At 48.4% G+C, this 25,786-nt stretch overlaps 1 protein-coding gene across 1 annotated transcript; it reads right to left on the reverse strand.

Moving 5' to 3' along the window:
• Positions 1-166: 166 nt before the first annotated feature.
• Positions 167-25,342, reverse strand: LOC121439707 (tripartite motif-containing protein 54). Its single transcript, XM_041640295.1, has 9 exons — positions 24,898-25,342; positions 7,859-8,031; positions 6,706-6,877; positions 3,029-3,124; positions 1,343-1,576; positions 1,055-1,077; positions 815-939; positions 620-712; positions 167-309 (listed from the first exon to the last, which is right to left on the reverse strand). Exons 1-9 carry the CDS (start codon positions 25,063-25,065, stop codon positions 299-301), a joined length of 1,095 nt encoding a protein of 364 aa, XP_041496229.1. The 5' UTR covers positions 25,066-25,342; the 3' UTR covers positions 167-298.
• Positions 25,343-25,786: the final 444 nt, after the last annotated feature.

Consider the following 25,786-nt stretch of genomic DNA (forward strand, 5'->3'; position numbering starts at 1 on the left):
TCGGGCTTAGGACTCCATCTCTGGTGTAAAGGAGTTGCCCACGAGGGGGTTATTATTTCACCTCCACCCCTTCAAATCGTCTCAGGGCGGCGGCGGGGGGCAGACTGATGGCGAGGTTGCTTCTACAGCCGAGACTAGGAGTGGGCAGCGAAAAGAGCCAAGGACGTGAGACGCAAGAGTCCTTTATTGAGACCCTTCGGGGGGTGGAACGCCGAGCTGGGAGGCGCGGTGGTCTCTGCGCAGATCCTCAGCATCCCTTGCCTCCCGCTACAGATGCGCGCTCTGGATCAGGGTCTGATCAGTGTAGGCCTGTATCCGGAAAAGACAGCTTGGTGGGCGGGGATCTAAAAGAACAAACTCCCCACCCTCCGACAGCCAGCTTTCCTCAGGTAGCTGGGTTTTACTCGCGGACCCACCATGGTCCCCAAAAACTGTGCGGAACCAACCGTGGGAACAGAGTGCGCTTTTCCGCGCGCGCTAGGGGGCGCGCTTTGCGGCTCCTATTGAGTGACACCGGAGAGAGTGTCACTGGTGCCGGAGAGCGTCCTGGTGCCGCTAGGAAGGCAATCGCCCGAGACTAACCACTCCTCACCCCAAAGCCCTCGTCCTACTCTCTCACCTTCTGGCCCGTCCAGCCGCTCCTCCTCCAGCCCTGCGTTGCTCTCGTCCCCGTCTAAAGCCACCTCGTCATCCTCTTCATCCCCTGCGGCGCCTAGGTGGAAGGCAGGGCTGGTGATGTGGAGCCCCTGCTTTCCTGGTTGGAGCGCCCACCTCATACCCTTACGGCGGGTCTAAACTCCCTCAGCTCCCTCACCCGGCTGGAAGTCGATGGTCCGCAGCATTTCGGCCACGTGCTCCACGCTCACAGAGAATTGTTCCATGCTCTCATAGCCTGGCTCCGGCCGTCCTGCCAGCTCCACCTTCGACATTGCCCCGACCCTGTGATGGCCACAGGGCTCAGCAGAGGGACTCCTCCACTTCCTCAAGCCCCTCCCCAGATTAGATGGAAGGAAGCCATAGGGTCCCTTCCTTTCCCACCGCGCAGACCACTCACTTGTTGATCAGCTCCTTGGCCTGCTGCAGGGGAGAAAAGGAGGGCGAAGGTGAGCGCTGCGCCAGCAGCCCCGGCAAAGCCCCATTTCTGATTCTCACCAGTCCTGCGGGGTAGGTAGGGGCGTACATCCCAATTCGTTAAGGAGAGAGAGAGAGAGCGCGCGCGTGTAGAAGGGTGACTTTTCCCAGGTCGTGGTGACAAGAAATTACCGCAGGTAAGACTTGACCCGGCTACCCAGGCCCTGATTCCCGCCACCCTGGGAGCCTGCCTCCCTCCCTCTCCGCCCACCTGGAGGTAGAGAGCCATCTGCGGCTCCTCCATGGATTGGATGGCGGTCTCCACCAGCTTAGAGGAAACCTCCAAGTGGTCTCCATACTGACGGATGAGGCCTCGCACGCGCTGCAGCTTCTCCTCCTGCTCCTGGGCCAGCGCTTGCAGTAGCTCGCCCTTGCGCTCCTCCAGCACCGCGCACAGGGTCTCAAACCTCTGGTTTAACAGTTGCTTCTGCCTGCGACTGTTGTCCTGAAAGATTAGAACAAGCCTGAAGGAGGTCGCGGATGGCAGGGCATTTTATCCCTCTCCATCCCTTAAACAGAACTCTAGGAAAGTCCAGAAGGAAGGTGTGACTTCCTCCCATGCACAGAATCCAGCTCAGATCTTTTCAATTAACAATGACGACAACATATTTCAAAGCTATTTCTGGGAGCCATGTATGTCACTGGCCCTGGCTTGGCTTTTCATTAATTGCCACTTACTTCATAAAGGAAATAAAATGAGTTACTATCAGCATTATTTTAAAAGACTATTTGAGTTTTATATTTTTAATTTTTTGCTCTGCTATGAAATTAAGCTCTATTTTTAAATACAGACATTGGTTAGAGAGCTGGAGAGGTAGCTCCAGCTGTTAGTGTTTCTGCTCTTGCAGAGGTCCTGAGTTCTGTTCCTATAGCCATGCCAGAAGGTTCACAGCTACCTGTAACCCCAAGAGATCCAACAAGCTCTTCTGGCCTCTGCGGGCACTAACAGTCATGTGCACATGCCTGTACACACACAAATACACATAATTGAAAAGAAAACAAGGAATCTAAATTTCTAAAATTCATTGACTGGAAATACTGTCTCAATATTCAAATATATTTAGTTAATATGATATAATAAGGGCATATAATTATTTCTCACCACATAATTTTTAATTAAATGTATTCATTGACAATATCATATATATATGTGTGTATATAATCTGTGTGTATATAATCTGATTACTCTCACCTCCCAGCCTCTTTTATCTTTTAATATTTATTTTGCTTATTTATTTCCACAATTTTAGTTGTATTATTTTCTCTTTTTTTTAAATATTTATTCTATTTATTTATTATGTATACAATATTCTGTCTGTGTGTATGCCTGCAGGCCAGAAGAGGGCACCAGACCTCTTTACAGATGGTTGTGAGCCACCATGTGGTTGCCGGGAATTGAACTCAGGACCTTTGGAAGAGCAGGCAATGCTCTTAACCACTGAGCCATCTCTCCAGCCCTAGTTGTATTATTTTCAATTAAGTATATGTGCGTGGTGTGTGGGTGCCCATGGAGGCCAGAGGAATTGAATTCCCCTGGAGCTGAGTTACAGGCAGTTTTGAGACCTGCAGTGTGGGTGCTGGGAACTGAACTCTGGTTCTCTGCAATGGCAGTTCTTTTTCTTAACCCCTGGGCCATCTCTCCAGCCCCACTCACTTATTTTTGGTATGGGTCAAGTGGGCCATTGATGAGAAATCCTCCTGCCTCAGCCTCAGGGTACTGTCATTATTGTCTTGGGCTACTACGCCCTGCGTGCTTGCTTATTTATTTATTGTTTATTTATTTATAGCTAGGATCTCCATAAGTCATCCAGGCTGGCCTGAAACTTGTGCTTATTCTACCTCCACCCCTCGGACTAAGGACTATTCTGTCCCCTTTGTCCTCCCAGCCCAGGCTCACCTCAATGGTCTGGCACACCTCCTCCATCTGCGTGATCACTGCTTGCACGCGGTCATTGCCTGCCACCAGCATCGCGATGCCATCGCTCAGCTCGCTCTGTCACACACATGGGCCAGCTCTTAGAGCTGGAAGCTCTCTCCAGCAGCTGCTTCCCTCTTATCCCACGGGACTGTCCCCACCTCACCCATTCAAGGACATCTACAAAGATCTAGAAGTTTGGGAGCACGTTCTGTGGGTTCTAGAAGTCCCCCACCCCCAAATGTGAAGACACGTGACATTCTCTAATCACCTACTATATACCAGACTGTCCTAGGTGCTTTATCAGTAGCCATTAATTCTGAAAAATACTTAGGGCTACCCATTCAATTAACACTGCCTCCCTTCTATTCCTGCTATTCTGTGAGTCAGGTAGGATCACGTTAGACATATTCATCTTTGACCTCCCAGAGCATTCTGGGTTGGTGTGCTGTTTGCACTCTTCTCATGCAGTAATTCTTCTGAGAAATCCATCACCTGATCCATTCACTGGTTTTTCAAGAGTTGTTGATTTCTAAAGACTCTACTTTGTTCCTTGTCAAATCTATTTTCCTGTCTGTTTTTGGTTTGTTTTCTTGGATTGGACCTTTCTATATTGTCTAAACTGGCTTTGAATTTATGATCCTCTAGCCCCAGCCTCCCTAGTAGCTGGGGTTACAGTGTACACCACAACAGGCTGTTGTATGGTCATTTTACATGTTTTCAGTTCTGGAAATCTATCCAAGATTTTGTGCTAGACAAGATTTTGTTCATCTCCAATCCTACTTTTTGCTGTTATCTTATTTTATCTTTATTTTTCTTTAACAACAGGGTCTCCTTATATAGTCCAGGCTGGCTTGAAACTCCTTATGTAGCTTAGGCTGGCCTCATACTAGAGATCCTCCTGCATCCGTATCCTAAGTGCTGTAACTGCAGTGCTCAACCATGCCTGGCATTATTCCACCTTCTAAAAACATTGTGTGCACAGTGGATTTCAATAATTCCAGCATCTGAATTCCCCAAGTATTGCAGCCCGAGATGCCAGCTCCCAGGACCTCACCCAGGGCTGCAGAAAGAATGCCTTCAGAGTAGTGGGGCATAGAGAAAATTCCTATCCATCTGAGGGTCTTAGGGAAGGATTTACACATTCTGATGGTAATTTAAGAAAAAAGGAAGAAGCACAGACTCTCCTGAGGGTAACTTTCTCTTTTACTTCATCTTGAATAATCGCTTTCTTGACACTCTCTACAGAGTTATATCTCTTTACATACAGCTACATCTCGTTCTTCACATATCCCTCTTCTATACACACTTCTCTCTACTCTGACATTTCTTCACACGCTGCTACATTTCTCCTTTATATCTCTCACTCACACTATTCTGAATCACACACACCTCCACTCTCTCACACACTCACACAAACCATTCACACACTCACACACACACACTCACACACTCACACACTCATTCACACACTCACACAAACCATTCACACACTCACACACACTCACACACTCACACACTCATTCATACACTCACACACTTACACACACCTCCACTCTCACACACACTCACACAAACCATTCACACACTCACACACTTACACACATCTCCACTCTCACACACAAACACACTCACACAAACCATTCACACACTCACACATTCACTCACACACTTCCACACACCTCCACTCACACTCATTCACACACTCACACACTTCCACACACCTCCACTCTCACACACACTCACACACCTCCACTCACACACTCACTCACACACTCATTCACACACACACACTCTTACACACACCTCCACTCACACACACTCTTACACTCACTCACATACTCATTCACACACTCACACACAGTCACGCATAGTCACACACACCTCCACTCACACACTCGCACACTTCCTCTTAGAACAAACTCTGGACAATATGTAAATTACACTCTCAGGGTCACATAGCATTTCTTGAGTAAACAGCTGAGGCACAACCATTCTGATACACAAGGAATCGTGTGGTTTCTCTCAGGCTTAGAATGTCACACTGACCAGCTGGAAATGAGTAACCATGGCAACACTCAACTGTGCAGGCAAGAGGCATGGTCTGTCTGCATGTAGCCTGAGAGACATCATGGAGATTAACATTGAAATTCGGGACCTAAGCAATAAACAGTTGGCTGAAACTTGAACCTTGCATCGTAAGAGTGAGGTTTAGGAGTCCATGCAGAAAGTCAGTTACTGTGGGGACTTGTGTCTTAATGTTATCAGACTGACTTTAGGTCAACAGACACCTGGTAACTTGCCTGTGTGCATTTTTTTTTTTTTTTTTGGTTTTTCGAGACAGGGTTTCTCTGTAGCTTTGGTGCCTGACCTGGAACTAGCTCTTGTAGACCAGGCTGGCCTCGAACTCCCAGAGATCCGCCTGCCTCTGCCTCCCGAGTGCTGGGATTAAAGGCATGCGCCACCACCGCCCAGCCTGTGTGCATATTTTGCACAAGCAATTAGTCTGTTTTGAATTTATTTTGAGGTCTAAAATCAGCTAATGGTGTGTGAAAGGCTGTCTTTGTAACTGAGAACAATGCAGTTTTCCTGTATCAGTCTGGGCCATGAAGGATCCTAGTATTATTTCTATTCATCAAACTTGTGCACACACTTAAGCAGACATCATCTTCCTGACCACCCACAGCTATAAGTGTGCCCAGTAGCTGGAATACACATGAGATAAGCACAGGCAGTGGAGAAAATACCCACAGCTGTTTTTAGGGAGGGAATATAGGCACAGGAGAAAAATTACAGACAGAAGCAGCCAGTTTTAGAGTCTGTGGCCCCGTAAGCCTTGATGAGGTTTTCTCCTTGAGTCTGACTCATCTGGTGGGTGGACACCTGAACTATCAGTGACCATCTGCTGTGTATTCTGTGACCTCTGGTCAAGGCACTGCTGCCAGCAGCTCTCAGCAGCCTGGGGTCTGAACTGTCATTGCTCTGCTCGCTGTGCTCACAGTCCATGCCTCTGTATGTCTTCAGCTGTGAATGACTGGTTGGTGGGTAGGAATCTAAGGTCAGCCTAAGGGTCTACACTGAAGGGATCTTCGTCCAGCTTAGCGTTTGCATCTCTTTCTGTCAAAAACCAGGCAATACAGTTGACTGCTTTGATCGCCTGGGACTCCCACCAGAGCTGAGGTGTTAGGAGTCTTAAAAGGCATCCCTCCCCACACACCTTCGGCAGGTTTCATGATATAACCACCTGACTCTAGCCAGCATGGTCGTTTGAGAAATGATATCTATTTTGTTTACAGTGGCTCTCTGACCCTGTCCTCCCCCCCCCCACTTTCTTTTCATGTCCCAACCAATCTGATTGTAAAGTGACAGCTATGGAGAAGCTAAAGGCGTGGCTAAAGACCCCTGAGGGTATGCAGTCCTCTGTGTTGCCGTGGCTGCTGCCACACATTAGCTAAGGCTGTGGTGACAGCAACCGTAGTATTCACCTTGTCAGACAAGTGAAGGATGTCAGGACCAGGGAGGTCAGGTGACTCCTTAAGGTTGCTGCAGACTCAAGAGTAGACCCGCGGCTTTGGCCCTGATCTGCTAGACTTCACCTGAGCAGAGTGAGAACTGCCCTATCCTAAACCCCCTTCCCGAGTCCCTCCCTGGCCAGATACCTTCTGGCGTTTGTAAATGGTGGGCAGAGGGGCCACCTCACAGTCCTTGTGGGCCCCGAAGACCTTGCAGAGAGAGCAGGTGGGCACCTCGCAGCTCAGGCAGTAGATGTTGATCTTCTCATCCTCGTGCTCCTCACACATGAGGTGCTGCTCAGCCTTGGAGTGCAGCGGCCTGAGGACCATGGACAAGGGAGTAGCAATTGTCAGGGAGCCAGGCTGTGACTGGCACTGGGGAAGAAAAGAGCCTCCAAGGAAGACTGGGCCCAAGAAGAGTCTATTGTAGGGGACAAAGAGGCCCGGCAGGACAGGAAGTCGTGGGAGCTGGTGAGATCAAGAACTTTGGGGTGGGCTTTGGTCACAGACCAGAGGGAGTAAGATTGAACATTTGACTCCAAAGACAAAGCCAGGCAGTGGTGGTGCACACATGCCTTTAATCCCAACACCTGGGAGGCAGAGGCAGGTGAATCCCTGTGAGTTTGAGGCCAGCCTGGTCTGTAAGAGCTTGTTCTAGGACACCTAGGACTGTTACACAGGGAAACCCTGTCTCGAAAAACCAAAAAAAAAAAAAAAAAAGACAAAATCAGGCCTCCCTGGGTAGGAACCCAATCCCCTCCTCTTCTTTCCCCATTGTGTGTGTGTCCCTGTCTCCCATCAACCTCCCCCCCCCCCCATGCTGGATAGTTTTAAGTCAATTTGATGCAGCTAAAGTCATCTGTGAGGAAGAAACCCCAATTAAAAAAGTGTTTCCATAAAATGGGGCTGCAGGCAAGCCTGTGGGGCACTTTCTGAATTAGTGGTTAATGGAGGAGGGCCCAGCCCATTGTGGGTGGGGCCATCCCTGGGCTGCTGGTCCTGGATTCCTATAAGAAAGTAGGGTGAGCAAGCCACGAGAAGCAAGCCAGTAAGCAGCACCCTCCATGGCCTCTGCATCTGCTCCTGCCTCCAGGTTCCCGCCCTGTTTGACTTCCTGTCCTGACATCCTTCGGCGATAGACTATGATGTGGGAGCATAAGCCAAATAAACCATTTTCTTCCCACGTGGTTTCTGGTCACAGTGTTTCATCACAGCAGTGGTAACCCTGACTAAACAGCCCCTCTAATCCCTGACGGTGCAGGCTCTTCCCTCCAGAGAGGCCAGTAGCCAGACATCTCACCGGGAGGATTCCTGCTTGTAGATGTCAATAATGTTCTCCACCAGGAGGTTCCGCTGCAGGCCATAGACCCCATGCCGGTCCAGGACAACCTCGTGCCTGCAAGATGGGCAGCGGAAGCGACCGCCCGAAGATACAGTTGTGGAGCCCCGGGATTGCCACAGAGGGTTAGAGGCCTGCAAGGACAGGAGACAAGACAACAGAAGCATAGTGAGGCATGAGGGAAGTGGTGGGCGCAGGAATGGTAAGGAGGAGGCATTAGCTCTTCTCTGCATCTGATGTCCCCCAGGAGCAGTCTGACAGGTGACTAAGATGGCTTCCTGCCTGTCTCTGCTTCATTCCTCAGTCCAGCACCTTGAGTGTCCTGCATGCAGAACCTCACTTTGGCCAAGGCCTGAGCAGTATTGGTTCTCAGTGGGGTCCAGCATGGAGCTTTGGCAGAACGCTGATACAGACAAGGGGCTCACAGCATCACCAGTGTCCTCCAGCTTGGACCCCTATGGGCCACATGTAAGGTGTTTTGTGTGTGTGTGTGTTTGTTGTTGTTAATGTTTGTGCATGTGTGTGTGTGTGCGTGTTTCACAAGATCTTGTAAGATTATCTCAAACTTGGTGTATAATGGAGGATGACCTTGAATGGGATTATAGATGTGTCTCCCCCATTACCATCCCCCCCTCTCCATGGTCTTGTGTAGTCACAAAACTGGTCTTGAATGTCTATGTACCTGCCCCCGCCTCTCTGATGCTGGGATAATATACATAGCTTCTCTCTAGTCCTGGGCAGAGGCACACACACCAGGTGCTGAAGAGTGGAATAAAGAAATTGTGACCAGGGTCTGGGATGTGGCTCAGCTGGAGAGTGCTCGTCTAGATTTGATCTATAGCACTATATAAACAGGGCATAGCGGTACAGCTGGGAGGTAGAGGCAGGAGGATCTAAGCCAGTGAAAGTTCGAGCCGTCCTTTGAGATCACCCAAGGCCAGCCCGGGGTGCATGAGGCCCTGTCTAAAAAAGAAAAAGAAAAGAAAGGAAAGGGCCGGGCGGTGGTGGCGCACGCCTTTAATCCCAGCACTCGGGAGGCAGAGGTAGGCGGATCTCTGTGAGTTCGAGACCAGCCTGGTCTAGAGAGCTAGTTCCAGGACAGGCTCCAAAGCCACAGAGAAACCCTGTCTCGAAAAACAAAAAACAAAAAACAAACAAAAAAAAAAAAAAAGAAAGGAAAGGAATGGAAAGGAAAGGAAAGGAAGGCTGGACACAACAATGCATGCCTTCGGATCTACATGGGAGGATAACCTGTCTCAAAAACAAAAAAACAAAACAAAAAGTAAAAAAAGAAACTACAATTAGCTGGATAATTGTGGGAAGTTGCTTCCGGCACTGTGAGTCAGGACACATAGACCCTTGCACAGCCCTTGACAATGCTTTCTTCTAGTATTCAGCCTTAGTAAAGTTACAGGTTGCATGGGATTGCTCACTTTGCATCTGACGTTATGCGAAGGCTACAGCAGTTACAGGGACATCGCAATGAAGGCCTAGCGAGGCCCTTACACCGTGTTTCTTAGAGATGTGCTCCAGGCGACCCTAAAGGGGTATCCAGCTACACAGAGCTGACTGATGATGATCACCTGACCCGATGCAACCAATCAAGGATTCTCTCCCTGAATTTGGCTTGAAATACAGAAGCCAAGCTTAATACTGTAAAGGCTCATGGGATTGGGCTAAGAACTCGTCTGGAACCCATGTTGTAGGAGAGACTCCCTATTCCACAGTTGCTCTCTGACACCCACACTCATGCCCACTGTCATTCACTCACCCACATAAGTAAATAAATGTAAGAAATATATATATAAAGCATTTTTAAATCTTGTTTTGTTTTTATTTTTTTTAAAAAATCTTTATTTATTATGTATACAGTGTTCTGTCTGCATGTATGCCAGAAGAGGGCGCCAGATCTCATTACAGATGGTTGTGAGCCACCATGTGGTTGCTGGGAATTAAACTCAGGACCTCTGGAAGAATAGCCAGTGCTCTTAACCTCTGAGCCATCTCTCCAGCCCCCTTGTTTTGTTTTTCAATACAGGGTTTCTCTGTAGCTTTGGAGCCTGTCCTGGAACTAGCTCTTGTAGACCAGGCTGGCCTTGAACTCACAGAGCTCCGCCTGCCTCTGCCTCGTGAGTGCTGGGATTAAAGGTGTGCGCCACCATCGCCCGGTTTATATAAAACATTTTTGTCGAGAAGCAGAGGTGAACAACTGGCAGGGATGCTCCTGCATTCTTTTCTTCGGAAACAGATGGTCTGAGTTGGCAAGACCCGTAGTATAAAGACTGCGTCGAGGCCCCACCTGGTGGGGTGTGGCAGGTGACTGTGCTCTGGAGCAGTAGGTACAAAGGTTTTGTGCCGCACTGGGAAGGAGCCACGCCCTCTCTTTCCCATTTTTCCTTTTCTCCTATTTGAAGTGTAGACTTGTGCAGAAGGACCGTGCGGAGTCAGGATGTAGTAGACACCCATTGAGAAAGGCAAGGAAGTCAAGGAGCAAGAGTCTCAGGGGGCAATCCCAGATGGCCCTTCCGGCTTGCACTTTGGAGAAAAATCAAGTGTCTTCCTCCCTAAGTTACTGCTCACTTGAGGCATGGGCGTGCTTGCTCCTAGTGGTCTAGCCCAAGGCTTTTCGAATATTAAGTATTTTAATATTTAATTTAATATTAAGTATTTAATACTGAGTTACATACCCCAGCCCTTAAAGCCAGTTGTTTACAGTAAAAATCCCAACCTGATCAGCTAGAGCAGTGGTTCTCAACCTCTGGGTCGAGACCCCTTTGGGAACTGAATGGCCCTTTCACAGGGGCCACCTAAGACCATTGGAAAACATAGATATTTACATTTTGATTTATAATAGTAGTGAAATTAGTTATGAAGTAGCAACAATAATGATATGGTTGGGGCTGGAGAGATGGCTCAGAGGTTAAGAGCATTGCCTGCTCTTCCAAAGGTCCTGAGTTCAATTCCCAGCAACCATATGGTGGCTCACAACCATCTGTAATGGGGTCTGGTGCCTTCTTCTGGCCTGCACGTTTACATGGAAGAAATGTTGTATACATAATAAATAAATAAATATTTAAAAAAAATAATGATATGATTGGGTCACCACAACATGAGGAACCGTATTAAAGGGTCGCAGCGTTACGAAGGTTGAGAGCCACTGAGCTAGAGAATCATGAGCTCATAGAACAAAGGAAACAGTAGACCCCTTGACTTGGCATATCTCCAGGGGGTTTCTAGTAGACTCCTTGTATACCAACTGGAGGATGGGTAAGGCAATATCCAATATTCCATGGCTGTGGGGAGCTGGGACGTTGCAGTGTTGCAGGTCTGCAGCCCAGTCATCTTGGGCTGGTTGTAGTTCTCTGTACAGCCGTCCACTGCTCTGCATTGGCTGTCCACTGCTCTGCACGGCCGTCCACTGCCCTGCACGGCTGTCCACTGCTCTGCACGGCCGTCCACTGCCCTGCACGGTCGTTTGCTGCTCTGCACGGCCGTCCACTGCCCTGCACGGCCGTCCACTGCCCTGCACGGCCGTCCACTGCCCTGCACGGCCGTCCACTGCCCTGCACGGCCGTCCACTGCTCTGCACGGTCGTCCACTGCTCTGCATTGGCTGTCCACTGCTCTGCACGGCCGTCCACTGCTCTGCATTGGCCGTCCACTGCTCTGCACGGCCGTCCACTGCCCTGCACGGCTGTCCACTGCTCTGCACGGCCGTCCACTGCTCTGCACGGCCGTCCACTGCTCTGCATGGTCGTCTGCTGCTCTGCACGGCCGTCCACCTCTCACTGCTGCATTCGACCTAATATCCATCCCTGTGGCTACTGGGCAAATTTCTTTTGTGATGTACAGGCATACCACGGGCTTCCACTACCTCCCCAAATTAAAGATGTCATCCAATAACACTCGGTGCACGTGACAGATTTCGCAACTTAACTGTAACCCCCTTACCTGATGTTTCCACAAAGATATTTTATTTTATTTAAAAAAAAATTTGAAACTGTCTCACTATGGAGCTTTGTCTGTCCTGGAACTCATTCTGTAGACCAGGCTGGCTTCAAATTCACAGAGATCCGCCTGCCTCTTCCTCTCAAGTGCTGGGATTCTGATTTTTCCCTCTTGAAGTAAGAAAGTATTTAACTGAAGCTCTCAAATGGGACACTTGAATTTTAAAAGACTAGATTTTAAAAGAGATTGATCATTTTAAAGGAACTGAAATTGTAATGTGTTTGAATATGTAAAGACTGTTGTACTTTTAAAGTTATTTAACATCTTGAGGATGAATAAGAAAGGAATGGTTGTGGCTTAATATTGTTGTATTTCTGTGTTTGTGTGTCCGGATGTCAAGGGGTCAGTTGTATTGGGTGGTTTTGTGTGTCAACTTGACACAAGCTAGGGTCATCAGAGGAAGGAGCGTCAGCCGAGGAAATGCCTCCTCGAGATCCAGCTGTAGGCATTTTCTCATTTAGTGATCAACGGAAGAGGGCCCAGACCACTGTGCCATCCCTGGCCTGGTGGTCTTGGGTTCTCTAAGAAAGCAGACTGAGCAAGTCATGAGGAGCAAGCCAGTAAGCTTCCCCTTCATAGCCTCTGCCCTGTTTGAGTTCCTGTCCTGGCTTTCTTCAGTGATGAACAACGAGGAAGTGTAAGCCACATAAACCCTGTCCTCCCCAGCTTGCTCTTTGGTCATGGTGTCTTGTCACAGCAGTAGGGACCCTGGCTAAGACAAGTTGGTACCAGTGCAGTGGGGTGTTGCTGGGACTGACCTGGCCATGATTTGGGGAGGTCTGTGGAAGGACTTTGGAACTTTGGGCTAGAAGAGCCACTGAGTGTTCAGAGCTCAGTGGGACATTCCTTAGGAGCTTGGAAGGTAAGATGTTGAGAGCAGGGCAGAGGATGGAGGCCTGGCTTGTAAAGTTTAAAGACTCTCAGGGGCACTTGCTTTTTCCAAATTAAGACCCCGTGGTTCTAATTACCTGGGGCTGAAGAATCAGCTGTGGTTAACAAGATACCAGGACTACTAAAGCAAAACTTGTTTGCTGGGATACTCGATGCTGATCGGCTGGAGCTAAGAAATGAGCGGTGGTTAAGAAGAGACCAGCCTCACTGATGTGAAATCTTCTGGGAACTGTTTCCAGAGCACAGAGCAGCTATGCTACAGGCCGCCAGGAAAACTTGCTACTCTCCCTCTTTACTCTTCCTCTTCTTGACACTCAGACACATGAGACTCACTGTTAGCATTCTACCCGGTGCTGAGGGCCAGCTGTGGTCAAACACAGGCTCTCTAGGCTTCCCGGATGTTGTTGAGTCTAATCTAATCCCCAAGAGCCTTTTGTAAAGACAGTGGACAAACCTGGTCACGTTGCTGCACACCTGACTTGTGAGGCCGAGGACCAAGGTCAACTTTGGCTGTAAGAGACCTACTCTACAAAAGGGTGTGTGTGTGTGCGTGTGTGTGTGTGTGAGTGTGTGTGAGTGTGCACGCACGCATATATGCATGCATGCTCTGAGATAGCCCAGTTGGTAAAATGCTTGCCTCACAAGCATGGGGATCTGAGTTCAAAACCCAGAACTCACGAAAGCGCGGGGCATGGTGGCGCATGCTTGTAACCCCAGCAGTATTTTCCAGGCAACAGCGATGCATTCTGGGTGGTGGCACCTCCCGCCTTTTTTTCCCTCCTCCCTTTTTACTTCTTTTTTCTTTTTTTCCAAGACAGGGTTTCTCTTTGTAACAACCGTGGCTGCCCTGGAACTCACTTTGTAGACCAGGTTGGCCTTGAATTCACTGAATCCACCTGCCTCTGCCTCTGCCTCTGCCTGCTGAGTGCTGGGGTAAAGGCAGGTCCCACCACTACCCATCTTTATCTTTCTTTTTCTCTGAGATTAAAAGTGGGTACCACAGTAACTAGACTTTTTTCTTTTTAAGACAGTAACCCAGGCTGGCCTCAAACTCCATTGTGTAGCTGAAAATGACTTTGAATTCGTAATCCTCCTGCCTCCACCTTCCACGTGCTGGCTTTGCTGTTGGGTACCACCACACCCAGCTTCTTATCAGTCCCAAATTTCTTACAAGAACTCTGGGGTTTGGAGAAACGGATCGAACAGAACAAAAGAGGGCGCTAGAGTGCCATAGTAAAGAAGAACCAACAAAGTGAGGTTTGTGAGACCCAAACTGAGTTTGCTGTTGGTTTACAGGGTCTGATATTGAAGGTGCCACTTGAGGAGGGCTTGAAGTCAGGGTAGACAAGCAGCCAAGAAGGAGGGTCTGGAAAGGGCTTCGGGGGAGGGAGGGACTGCAGGAGCCGAGGGTGGGGGCAGGGAGGAGCTGGAAAGATGGGGGTCACCCTAGAAGGCTTTTGAATCTGTGAGGATCTAAACTTGATTTCCTGGGCTGGGTTTCTAGACTGGGAGTGGACAGGGAGAATGTCTGAACTTATAGTTAACATGGATGGGCAAAGGCAAGGGTCGGATAGGAGGCAAATGGGGTGAGCGGCACAGTCAAGGCCAGGTCACGGGATGTTGGTGGGCAGCAATCTAAGAAAAGTCATGACTGAGAGGTGGGATTTGGACTAACCAGAGTCTGGACATGGGGAGAGGAGGGAGGTGGGGGATTCTGGGGTTGTAGACTTGGGTGACTGGGGAGATGCTGTGCTCCAGGCATAAGACTCACCCGAGGGTCACAGACTCGGCAAGATCCATGAAGAGAGTTCAGGGAGTCTGTGAACTCAGACAGGATGGCATCTTCACTTTCACTGACTTCTAGTGGAACTGAGTGTCTGCCCCAACGGCGAAGCCGTACTACAAACCACAGCAGCTCAAACGGCACCGGTGCTTCACCACAGAAATCAGCTGTTTTCATGTGTTTCCCTTGGATAACTTCTCTTCGTGGTATTAGGCCCTCTGCTGATTTCATGGCTTGTTCATTTGTTTTTGGTGGCTTTGAGATAGGGTCTCCGTGTAGCCTTGGCTGTCCTGAGACTTTGTAAACCAGGCTGACTTCAAACTCACAGATCCACCTGTCTCTGCCTCCCCGGGGCTGGGAATCAAAGGTGTAGACCACCTCACCTGACAAAACATTGGTTTTAGAATAGAACCATAGCTAGTGTGGTGGCTCATGACTTTAATCCCAGCACTTCGGTGTCAGAGGCAGGAGGATCTCTGCGAGTTTGGGGTCAACCTCCAAGCTTGGCAATGCTACATGGTGAGACTTTGTCTCAAAAGAAAGAGAGAGAGAGAGAGAGAGAGAGAGAGAATAAAAGGAACCACGAGCTTCTTGGCCCTTTGTCAGGGATCCTGGGCTTTACAGTTGGATCCACAGGAGGAAAAGAAAATTACTTCTGCCCTGACTGCAGGCCCCTAAACGTTGTCATCACAAATAGGAATTACAGATTCTAGGGTATTGGTGGAAACCTTAAGAAGTCTTCAAAAAGATGGAAATGTCTATTCTGGGCTAAGATCTCTCCAACTAGTTAATATCCAGTTAGCCAAATCTGTTCCCCTGCTCCTGCTTACCTCGCTGCTTCAGGAAACTGATTGCATGCTCGGTCATGTATCCTGCTCGGTCACGTATCCTGCCCTGTCATGTATCCTGCTCGGTCATGTATCCTGCTCGGTCATGTCACATAACTATCTTATTCTTCCCTTAAATGTCATACTCGGAAGCCGGGTGGTGGTGGGCAGGCCTTTAATCTCAGGAGGCAGAGGCAGGCGGATCTCAGTGAGTTCAAGGCCAGCCTGGGCTACAGAGTGAATTCCAGTACAGGCCCCAAAGCTACAGAGAAACCCTGTCTTGAAAAACAAAACAACAACAAAAGTCCTTTTCGGAGTCAGCCCCATGAAGCACAATTTCATGTGCTAACCGTGTGATGTGTGAAGGAAGTGCCATCACTCCAGGAAACACCTCGGTGGATGTCCCTGCCCTGTCTCCTTGTGTGACTGTAATATGTATTCCGTGTGCTCACCTGTATGACAGCCATGATCCCGCTCTACAGAATTTTGTTTGTGAAGGTGCCCAATCAATTGTAAAGTACTAAATGAACATGAGGTAAAATAATGACTGCACAGAGCCCTGGGCGTGAAATAACTGTTCTTTCTCCACTGTGAAGGTGAAAATGACATGGACAGGGCTGGTGGGGCAGTGATGCTTATGGTGTTCCATCCTCAGCACCACAGACAACAAAGAGAAAGGAGCAAGTGGTCTAGAATGTGTCTCAGTTGGCAGCATCTGCCTAGCATGCACAAGGGCTGGGTTTGATCTCCAGCATTGGATGAGCTGGGTGTGGTTGGCAGGTACGCCTGGACCAGCACTTGGGAGGATGAGATGTTCAAGGCCATTCTCCACCACATTTTGTGTTCAAGGCCGTCCTGGAACACAGGAGACCCTGTGTCAAAGAATGGAACAAGTAAAGGGAATTTAATTCTCGGCCCTTGCTCAAGGCTTTGACCAACCATGTTCAGAACTTTCTCTTGAGGGTTGCGTGATTCTTCTAGTCCCTTTGTCATCTATCTAGAGGAGCTCTGTACTGAAGTCACTCTGACAAATGTGTACGTATCTCACAGGGCCCATCCTCTTCCCCAGCTAGCCAGGGAATGCTAATATGGGCCCTGGATGAGCTACCACTGCAGACCTGAGGGTCTTGTAAAGTTTGTGAACCAGACCCTAGGTCGTAACTGGAGAAAGTACAGGAACACAATGGGCAGAAGACATCTGATGAAAGTGGCCCAGCAGTGGAAGAATCCAGATTTTACTACAAGCTAAAATGCTGGCTGAGAGAGACCAGGATACGCATGGCCTGCCCTGGAGGTGGAAAACAAGCCCCTCTGTGGCATACACAGGAACAGAATATTGTATACATAATAAGTAAATAAATAAATATTTAAAAAAAAAAGTGGTCATCCACACCAAGCATGGTGACTCCTGCTTGTGACCTAAAATTTGAGAGACAAAGGAGAGTCAAGAGTTCAAAGCCAGTCTCAGCTACATAGCAAGTTTGAGGCTAGCCTGGGTTACACGCATTCGTGTGTGTGTGTGTGCGTGCGCGCATGCACATGTGCTCATAGGTGTATAAGAGAGATGATCATTCATAATCATTGTAAAACTTCTTGGTGGAGAGTTCAAAACAGGGTTTCTCTGTGTGTATCCCTGACTGTTCTCGAACTTACTCTGTGGACTAGGCTGGCCTTGAATTCAGAGATTCTGCCTGGTTCTGCCTCCTGAGTGCTATGGTTAAACGTGTGTACCACTAACCGGCTTATTTTCTTTTCTTTCTTCTTTTTTTTTTAAATAAGACTCTTTTATCTTACATTAGATCTGGCCTCTTGATAATCTTATTTTTTCTTTTTAATATATTTATGGTTTATTTAACTTTATTTTATGTGCATTGGTGTGAAGTGTCAGATCCCCTGGAACTGATCTTCAGACAGTTGTGAGCTGCCATGTGGGTGCTGGGAATTGAACCCGGGTCCTTTGGAAGAGCAGTCAGTGCTCTTAACCACTGAGCCATCTCTCCAGACCCCTAACTGGCTTATTTTCATTTTGAATTTTTAAAAGCAGATTATTAAAGTTACAAGAGGTGTTCTTACTAGTTTAAACAGCTGGGAACTACGGAGTTGAGTCGCCACTCAGGCATAAGGACATGAGTTCAGATCCTGAGTACCCATGTAAGATGCGCGTAGTACCAGATATGTAACTAGTGCTGGGCAGGGTGATGAGAGATGGCCAGTGGGGACATCTGATGTCAACCTCTGTCCTCTGCATAACCGTGCTTACGCAACAGCAGAACTTGCACACGCGCACGTGCACACACACACACGCACGCACACACGCGCACATGCAAGCACATGCACACACACGCACGCACACACACGCACACACACGCACATATGCAAGCACACACATGCACGCACACGCACACACACGCACGCGCACACACACACTAAAGATGTGAGAACTAGTGAAGGGTGGGATGTCTCAGCAGTGGAGTTTTGTTCCCTGGGGAATTAAAATCCCAAACCCAAGCAAGGTCACTGTAGCTTGGCCTTGCAACAAATCAGATTCTCCAAAAGGAGACCGGGTAAAGGTGGGCTGGAGAAGCCCTGGTGTTCAGCTGGGGGTTGAGGCACAGCACTTAGAAGGCTGAGGCAGGAGGATTTCAGTCAGTTCTAGACCAGTCTCAGCTACATAGAACATATCAGGCAAGTCCAGCCAGAAATACATAGCAGAACGCTGCCTCAAAGAGCCAAAAATACAGCAGGCTTCTGGTACTTCTCTCGCTCTGTGTCTCTGTCTCTCTGTCTCTCTCTCTCTCTCTCTCTCTCTCTCTCTCACACACACACACACACACACACACACACAGAGGCATACACAGTCTGATATAGCCCAGGCTGGCCTTGAACTCACTACATAGAGCTAAGGGTGACTTGTGAAATTTCTCATCCTCCTGCCTCTACCTCTCAAGCGCTGGGACTGCAGGTGCAAACCATCACACCACCATGCCTGGTTTCTACAATGCTGGGGATCAAAATCAGGGCTTGGTGCCCAGCGGGAAAGCAGCCTGCCTTGCAGTCCAGAAGGTCTCTTTTCTGACAGTTCCCACTGTAAGGCCCTCCCTGCCTGGACTTCCTCCAAGAAGACGGCTCTTCCAGCAACCTCCTTCCAGTACCTTCTGGTTTTCTACTAAATGACAACAGGTTGCTTCTCAGAAACAAGTGCCCACAGCAAAGCGGAGGCAGATACCAAAATACTCTGAAGGCTTGCTTGAAAGGAGTTTGGATGAGAACCGGGTTTACAAATACAGACAGAAGCACACGGGGAGATGTTTATGTCAGTTTCCCACATCAACAGCTTTACTCTCCTCCAAATTTTTGGAGGCTGAGTGGGTGCGAGTGTGGGGAAGGAGAGGATTGGAGGGGCTAATGTCATATTTTGAAGTTTTCTGTTTCTTATTAGAGAAAAAGAGGATTAGAGCTTTAAATAGAATTAGAACAGCAACTAAGTAAAATAATAGGGAGATGAGGGCTTGAAGGTAATCAAGTAATACGTAAACATGAATTGGACATCGTGGTAAATACCTGTAATCACAACTCTGGGGCAACTTAGGCAGGAAAAGTGTTAGGAATTCAAGACCAGCTTCATCTACCTAGTGAGTGCCAGGCTAACTAATGCTATAGTAAGATTCTGTCTCAAGCAATGTTGATAAAGTAGGCAAAAATGAAGATACTTGTGTTGGGTGAGGCAGGATTAGATTACAGATAGTTTTCTCAAATCCTTAATCTTGATCCATAATTTCCTTTGAAAAACAGTGCCTCACATAGCCCAGGAGCTCGTCCAAATTGCTATATTGCAGAGAATGACCTCGATTCCCCTGTGTGTTGAGATTGTAATGTGGAGTTAGGGATTAAGTCCAGAGTTTTGTGTGTGCTGGGTGAGCATTTTATCAGCTGAATACACCCCAGCCTAACGCAACCACCACAATTCCTCCAACAAACACCAGACAACAACTCCTGAATGCAGACAAACATTTTAGCAGGTGGATTAAAGGGACTGTGGTCTGCTCATAACAATGGACCCTGTGCTGCTCTCTGAAACAGAAAACAGCTGGTGTGACGACTCACATCTGTGCTCAGGCCCTTGGGAGGCTGACATAGGAGGATCTTGAATTCAAGACCAGCCTGGATTTGGATTGGCCAGAGTAAGACCTTGTCTCAAGAGGAGCCAGCAGGACTAGGGGGACATTTGCCTCACAGCCCTAGGGGCTCTAGTTTGGTTCCCAGAACCCAAGTAGAGGTAGAAGAAGAGAACTGGCACTATGCAGTATACAGTGTTGTCTTCTGACTTCAACACATGTGCCCCACCCAAAATAATATATATATATATATATATATATATATATATATATATATATAAGCTAAAATAATATCAATGATAAAACAGAAGACATACTGTGTCTTCTATGTAGGGAACAAATAAAAAAAAATCAGGGCTGTGGTGGCAGGTGCCTTTAATCCCAGCACTAGGGAGGCAGAGGCAGGCGACAGTCTGGGTTAAAGGCTAACCTGGTCTACAGATTGAGTTCCAGAACATCCAGGGCTACACAGAAACAGCCTGTCTCAAAAAAACCAAAACCCAAACTAAAACAAAACAAAACAAGAATTGAACAAAGGTGTTTGGTGTAGTGTAAGTGTGTCTATATGTGCAAGCGTGTGCCTAGGTGTGGAAATTTCTATAAAGATTCTCAGAGAAGCTGGTAATGGTTGTGTTTGGTGAAGGGAATCTAAGATCTGAAGTTAGTGGCAGATCCATGCTATGAACTTCATGCTATGAGCTTCCAAGGCGTTTGAAAAAATGTACACATAAAAATTTAAGTGTGTTACACTGTTACCGTGTTCACGACTGCCAACTTTCTAGGCAGTGTTCTGAAGGCTTTCCTCCTCAGAGATCTGAAGATGGAGGAACTAAAAGTCCTATTCCCGTCGCCATACTTAGAAAACAGACTATCTGATTATGCCTAGAGTTGTCAAAATGTGGAGGCTATGTGTGAAAAACGAAATATGCTCATCTTTCAGACGGAGCTGAGATGCAAAGACACAGGTGTCGCTGGGTAACTGGGTCAGCCTCCCCCAGGCCTCCCCAAATAAAGCCTGGAGGAGCGAGCTGTCCGCTCTCGTCCCTGAGGAGAGCTGGTTGTTCTGCATCAGACCTACAGAACCATCTCAGGGCCCTGCGGGCCATGTTACCTCTCAAATAATCTACACAGGCTTGGGCCTCGTTCATCTGTTTTTGAGACAGGGTCTCATGTAACCCAGGCTGGCCTCAAATTTGTCATGCCTCCACCTCCTGGGTGTGGGATTACAGGTGTGAGCTGCCACACCCTGTTTACCTGGTGCTGGGATTAAACTCCGGGGTCTGGGCTTACTAGGCAGGCACTAAGAACATCCCCCACTTCTCATTTCTGCAAAGACAGGATTTTGGTGTGTTAAATGACGGATTAAGTGACCTCTCACCTCGGCCTCCTGAGCTGCACCACAGGTGTGCCACCAAATCTGCTTTGCACAGGGCTTGTCCCAGAACCTTCCTAGATCTCTCTGGGCCCAGATATGTATTCACATGCATTCACATGTATTCACATGCATTCACGCGTCAGCACTGTGCCTTGAAGAAGGAAGGTCACACGCTCACTATGCAGTCTCTCTAGTGGCTATTCCTGGACTCTGTGCTAGACACCTTATCATTTGGAAATCGATATTCTCCAGTTTGTTTGCTTGCTTTTCAGTCAGGGTCTCACTATATATAGCCTTGGGAGGCCTGGAATTCACTAGGTCGGTCTCAAACTCAGAAGAGATCCACCTGTCTCCAATATCTGAGTGCAGGGGTCAAAGGCATGTGCCACCATATTTGGCCCCTTGGCTGCTTTATTTTTTTTCTTTCAATACAGGGTTTCTCTGTGTAAGAGTCCTAGCTATTCTGAAACTCACTGTAGACCAGGCTGGCCTCAAACTCACAGAGATCCACCTGCCTCTGCCTCCCGAGTGCTGGGATTAAAAGTGTGTGCACCATCACCACCCGGCCCCTTGGCTGCTCTTTACCAAATACTTTCCTTAGTGCTCCAGATGTTTCTTTGACTTCACATATTTTGGGTTCTCTGCCTTGGGGTCAGAGAGATGGCTCAGTCGGTAAAGTTGCCTGTCAAGTCTGATGTTCACTTAGTGGAAGCTCTTCACACATGTGCCACACACACACACACACACAGAGAGAGAGAGAGACAGAGAGAGAGAGAGAGAGAGGGAGAGAGAGAGAGAGACAGAGAGAGACAGAGAGACAGAGACAGAGAGACAGAGACAGAGAGACAGAGACAGACAGAGAGAGAGAGAGAGACAGAGAGACAGAGACAGACAGACAGACAGAGACAGAGAGACAGAGACAGACAGAGAGAGAGACAGAGACAGAGAGACAGAGAGAGACAGAGAGAGAGAGAGAGAGAGAGAGAGAGAGAGAGAGAGAAAGCAGTAGATGTGTCTGTATAAACACACGGGAAAGATGTCTTTTCTGGATATTTCAGCTTAAGAGGCATCAGCTTTTCAGACCAAAGGAGAAACCAGGCCGGTGGGAAAGGCATAACCGCTTACGCAGAGCTAGTTATGTAGCCTAGGCTGGCCTCAAACTCATGACAATCATGCTTCCAGGATTACAGGAGTGCACCACCACACCTGGCAAGAATTTTTGGTTTTATTTGTTGGTTTGAGACAGGGTCAGAACAACATGCCGTCTAGGACCCCAGACAGGGGGATTCAGGTCTCAACAGCCAAATAATGGCAGGTTTGGACACCCAGGATGAAAGGAACTCTGAAGAGAACTCAAGGGGACAGTGGCAGGAGATTTTGGAGTGTTGGCTACTTAGTGAAAGGGGCAGAAGACAGACAGGGCATATAGACACACTGTGATGGCCTAACAGCCCAGTATTGCCTTCAAACATCCTAACCCCAGGTGTTGTGGAATATTACTTTAACTGTGAAAAGGTGTGCTGCTTTTGTTTATGCTGCATTTGTTTAATTGTGTGAAGGTGTGTCATTGTTGCATGTTGCCTGCCTAAAGCACCTGGGTCTGATAAAAAGCTAAATGGCCAATAGCTAGGCAGTAGAGGGATAGGCGAAGGTGGCAAGCAGAGAGACTAAGCAGGAGCAGGAATCTAGGCTTGAGAGAGATCAAAAAAGAGGAAACACCCAGAACCAGGCAGCCACTGCCAGCCAGGCACACAAGCAGGAATAGTAGGCTATACAGAATGAAAGACAGGTAAGAAGCCCCTAGGCACAGTGTAGATGAAGCGAAACAGGTTAAATTAAGTTATAAGAGCTAGTGGGATAAGCATAAGGCCGAGCATTCATAACTAATAAGAGATTCTGTGTCATGATTTGGGGGCTGCCAGTTTGAGAAAGCCTGCTACACCAAGGAGTCTAAATTCTCAGTGAAGTAAGACCCGCTGTGTTGAGGGTGGAGAGGCAGCCCAGCCATTTTGAGCACTTGCTGCTCTTTCAGAGTGCCAGCTCCCACATCACGGACTCTGCAGCTCCAGGGAGTCTGACACCCTCTCCTGGCTTCTGTGGGCACCTGTATGTACACACACGCACGCACGTGCACACACACACACACGCACACATACACATTAGTATTTTTACAGATAGTTTGTGTTGGAGCTTGTATAGATCAATGGTAGGGTGCGTGTTTAGCACACAGTGCCCAAGATTAACTACAGCACCAAAGAGAGAAGGGAAAAGGGGGCGTGGAAACTCTGCTCAACTCATTTCCTTATAGTCTGTGAAAAGCAGGAATAATTCTTTTAATTTTTTAAAGATTTATTTTTTGTGTATTTCGCCTGCATGCATGGTGCCCATGCAGGAAGGGTTTAGAGGGGGACATCAGATCCTCTGCGATTGGGGTTACAGCTGGTTGTAAGCTACCTTGTGGAGACTGGGAACTGAACCCGAGTTGTTTGGGAGAGCAACAAGTGTTCTTAGCTGCTGAGCCATCTCTCCAGCCCTACACACTTTTTTTTTTTCTTTTTGAGACAGGGTCTTGCTGTGTATAGTCCCTGCTTATGCTGGTATACTTGTTCCGTAGACCAGACTAGCCTGCAGTTTGTGCTGCTCCTCCCAGGTGCTTCTGCACACCTGTGTCCTGTCCCTTCGCTCTCCCCGACCTCTGACTGGGTCTATAGCCTACTCGAACCTCTACAAATGACACAGAGCAGGGACGCAAGCCTGTGAATTTACCAGGAATTCTGGCATCTGCATTTATTTGGTTGGTTAGACAGGGTCTCATAGCCCAAGCCAACATTAGCTCATTCTGCTACCATCTCCCAAGGCTGGGATTGCAGCCATGCATCGCCATGCCAGGCTTTTTTGTTTTTATTTTTGAAATGTGTGGACAGAATGATATCAGTGACTTATAACTTAGCTATGCCCGGCCTCATGACCACAGCTACATAGGCATTTCTGGGAAGTACCATTCTGCTTCTGCTTTCTGTCTGTCTGTCTATAAGTCACCTGAGTGTTAGTTAGTCCATGAGCCTCTTTACCAGATCAGAAAGGCTCACAGGTGTGAGACTGGGGAGACTTCCTGCTTCCCTGGGCCACTGTGTCTAACCAGCTCCATCAAGGACAGACGAGCTCTGTGCATATGCCTTCTGATGGCTTTATTTTTAATTTTAGTTTTTTTCCTTTCTTTTCTGTTTGAGACAGGGTCTTGTAGGTTGGTCCATAATTTACTGTGTAAACCAGGTTAATCTAAAAATCATAACAATTGATCGTCAAGCCACGGTGGTGATGTCTCTCTAATCCCAGCACCAGGGGGACAGAGGCAGGAGGATCTCTAAGAGTTCGAAGACAGCCTGCTCTACATAGTGAGCTCCTGGACAGCCAGGGCTACATAGAGATTGTCTCAAAAACAAAACAAAATAATGACAGTCCTCCTGCCCCAGGCCCCTAAGTGCTGGAATTGCAAGTGTACACCACCATACCCAGCTTTTATTTTTAAGGGTGTGTGTGTGCACTCACGTAAATGGAGGTCAGAGGTCAGCTTTCAGGAGTCCTCTCTTTCACCACGTTATGTTTTGGGGATCAAATTCAGGTTGTCAGGTTTGATAGTAAGTGCCTTCAACAACTAACCATCATGTTGACCCTATTATTTTTTAGTTCCTCAGTATTTCATTGATCTCTTCTACAGTTAAAAAAAAAATCAAAGCCTCCAAGTAAACAAAATCCAGTAAAGCTCCCACAAAACCCAGGCAGGACCACTCTTCCTTGGCAGTTCCTGCCAGTCCCCCTCAGATGCCACTGTCTAGCTGCTGTGGACATGGGCTGAGCTTGCCAGCCTCAGGGCACCTGCTGACTCATGCTTACTCCGGGATCCTAGGACCCCAACTCTCCTGCGGCTCAGTCAGGGCAGCTTTGCCTCCTCCCACCTGTAGGAGCTCCTACTCATGCCCTCCCAGCCGTCCCGGGGCCCACCTGGAAGACATCGTTGGCACACTTGCGGCACAGGTTGTGCTGGCAGGGCAGGATCACCACGGGCTTGGAGAACATCTCCAGGCAGATGGGGCAGATGAGCTGCTTCTCCAGGTTGTCCATGCTGTGTGCATCCCCGAGCAGCGGCTTGAAACCCACCGTGAAGTTCATCCCTTGGCGCTCTCGTGCCTGCCTTGGCTGTGGCCCTGTTCCCGGCCTTCCCGCTGCCTGTGCGCCCCTTCCTGTCAAACTCTAGACTGTGGATTCTTAGGATCCCTGCTATTGCTCCCTCTTGAGTGATGTCTCCTGTCTCTTCCTCTAACAGCTCCTCTCGCCTCTGGCTATTTCCAGACTCTTCTGTCTGCGCCCCTTGCTCAGAAGCCTCTCCAGGCACTTGTCGCTTTAGCTCCCCTAAACCACCCTTTGTCCACTCTGCAGGCAGTACTGTTTGTCCCTTACTCCCCAGAGAGATTAATATTACTGTGGGGGCAGGGAGACATGGGGCATCTGTGTGACATTCCAGTTCCCAATTTAGCTCGTGTAAGGCGAGCCACAGCTGTCCCGGACCGAGTGACCCTGACTCACTCAGGAACCAGTGGCTTTCTTGAGCAAGAAGAGCAGGGGCGTCACGGCTTTTAGTGGAAGGCAGGCCAGCAAAGATGTGGGGCTCACTCGTCACTGGGAAGGTTCTGGCTTGAGACCTTATTCCAAATAGTGATGATACAGTCTCCAACAGACCCTAGAGAAAGAACTTTTTTGTTGTTTGGTTGGTTGGTTTTTCAAGACATGGTTTCTCTGTGTAACAGCCCTAGCTGTCCTGGAACTAGCTCTTGTAGACCAGGCTGGCCTTGAACTCACAAAGATATGCTTGCCTTTGCCTCTGCCTGCTGAG

This window comes from Microtus oregoni, unplaced genomic scaffold (assembly GCF_018167655.1).
Source record: "Microtus oregoni isolate MIOR12 unplaced genomic scaffold, Mior012 000062F_ref0000492, whole genome shotgun sequence".
Taxonomy (NCBI): Eukaryota; Metazoa; Chordata; class Mammalia; order Rodentia; family Cricetidae; genus Microtus; species Microtus oregoni.

Coding starts and splice junctions, on each gene's coding strand:
- LOC121439707 (XM_041640295.1), bottom strand. CDS start 25,065: ATGAACTTCACGGTGGGTTTCAAGCCGCTGCTCGGGGATGCACACAGC. Junction 6,878..7,858: donor TACAAGCAGGAATCCTCCCG/GTGAGATGTCTG, acceptor CATGGTCCTCAG/GCCGCTGCACTCCAAGGCTG. Junction 1,078..1,342: donor AGATGGCTCTCTACCTCCAG/GTGGGCGGAGAG, acceptor TCTCCCCTGCAG/CAGGCCAAGGAGCTGATCAA.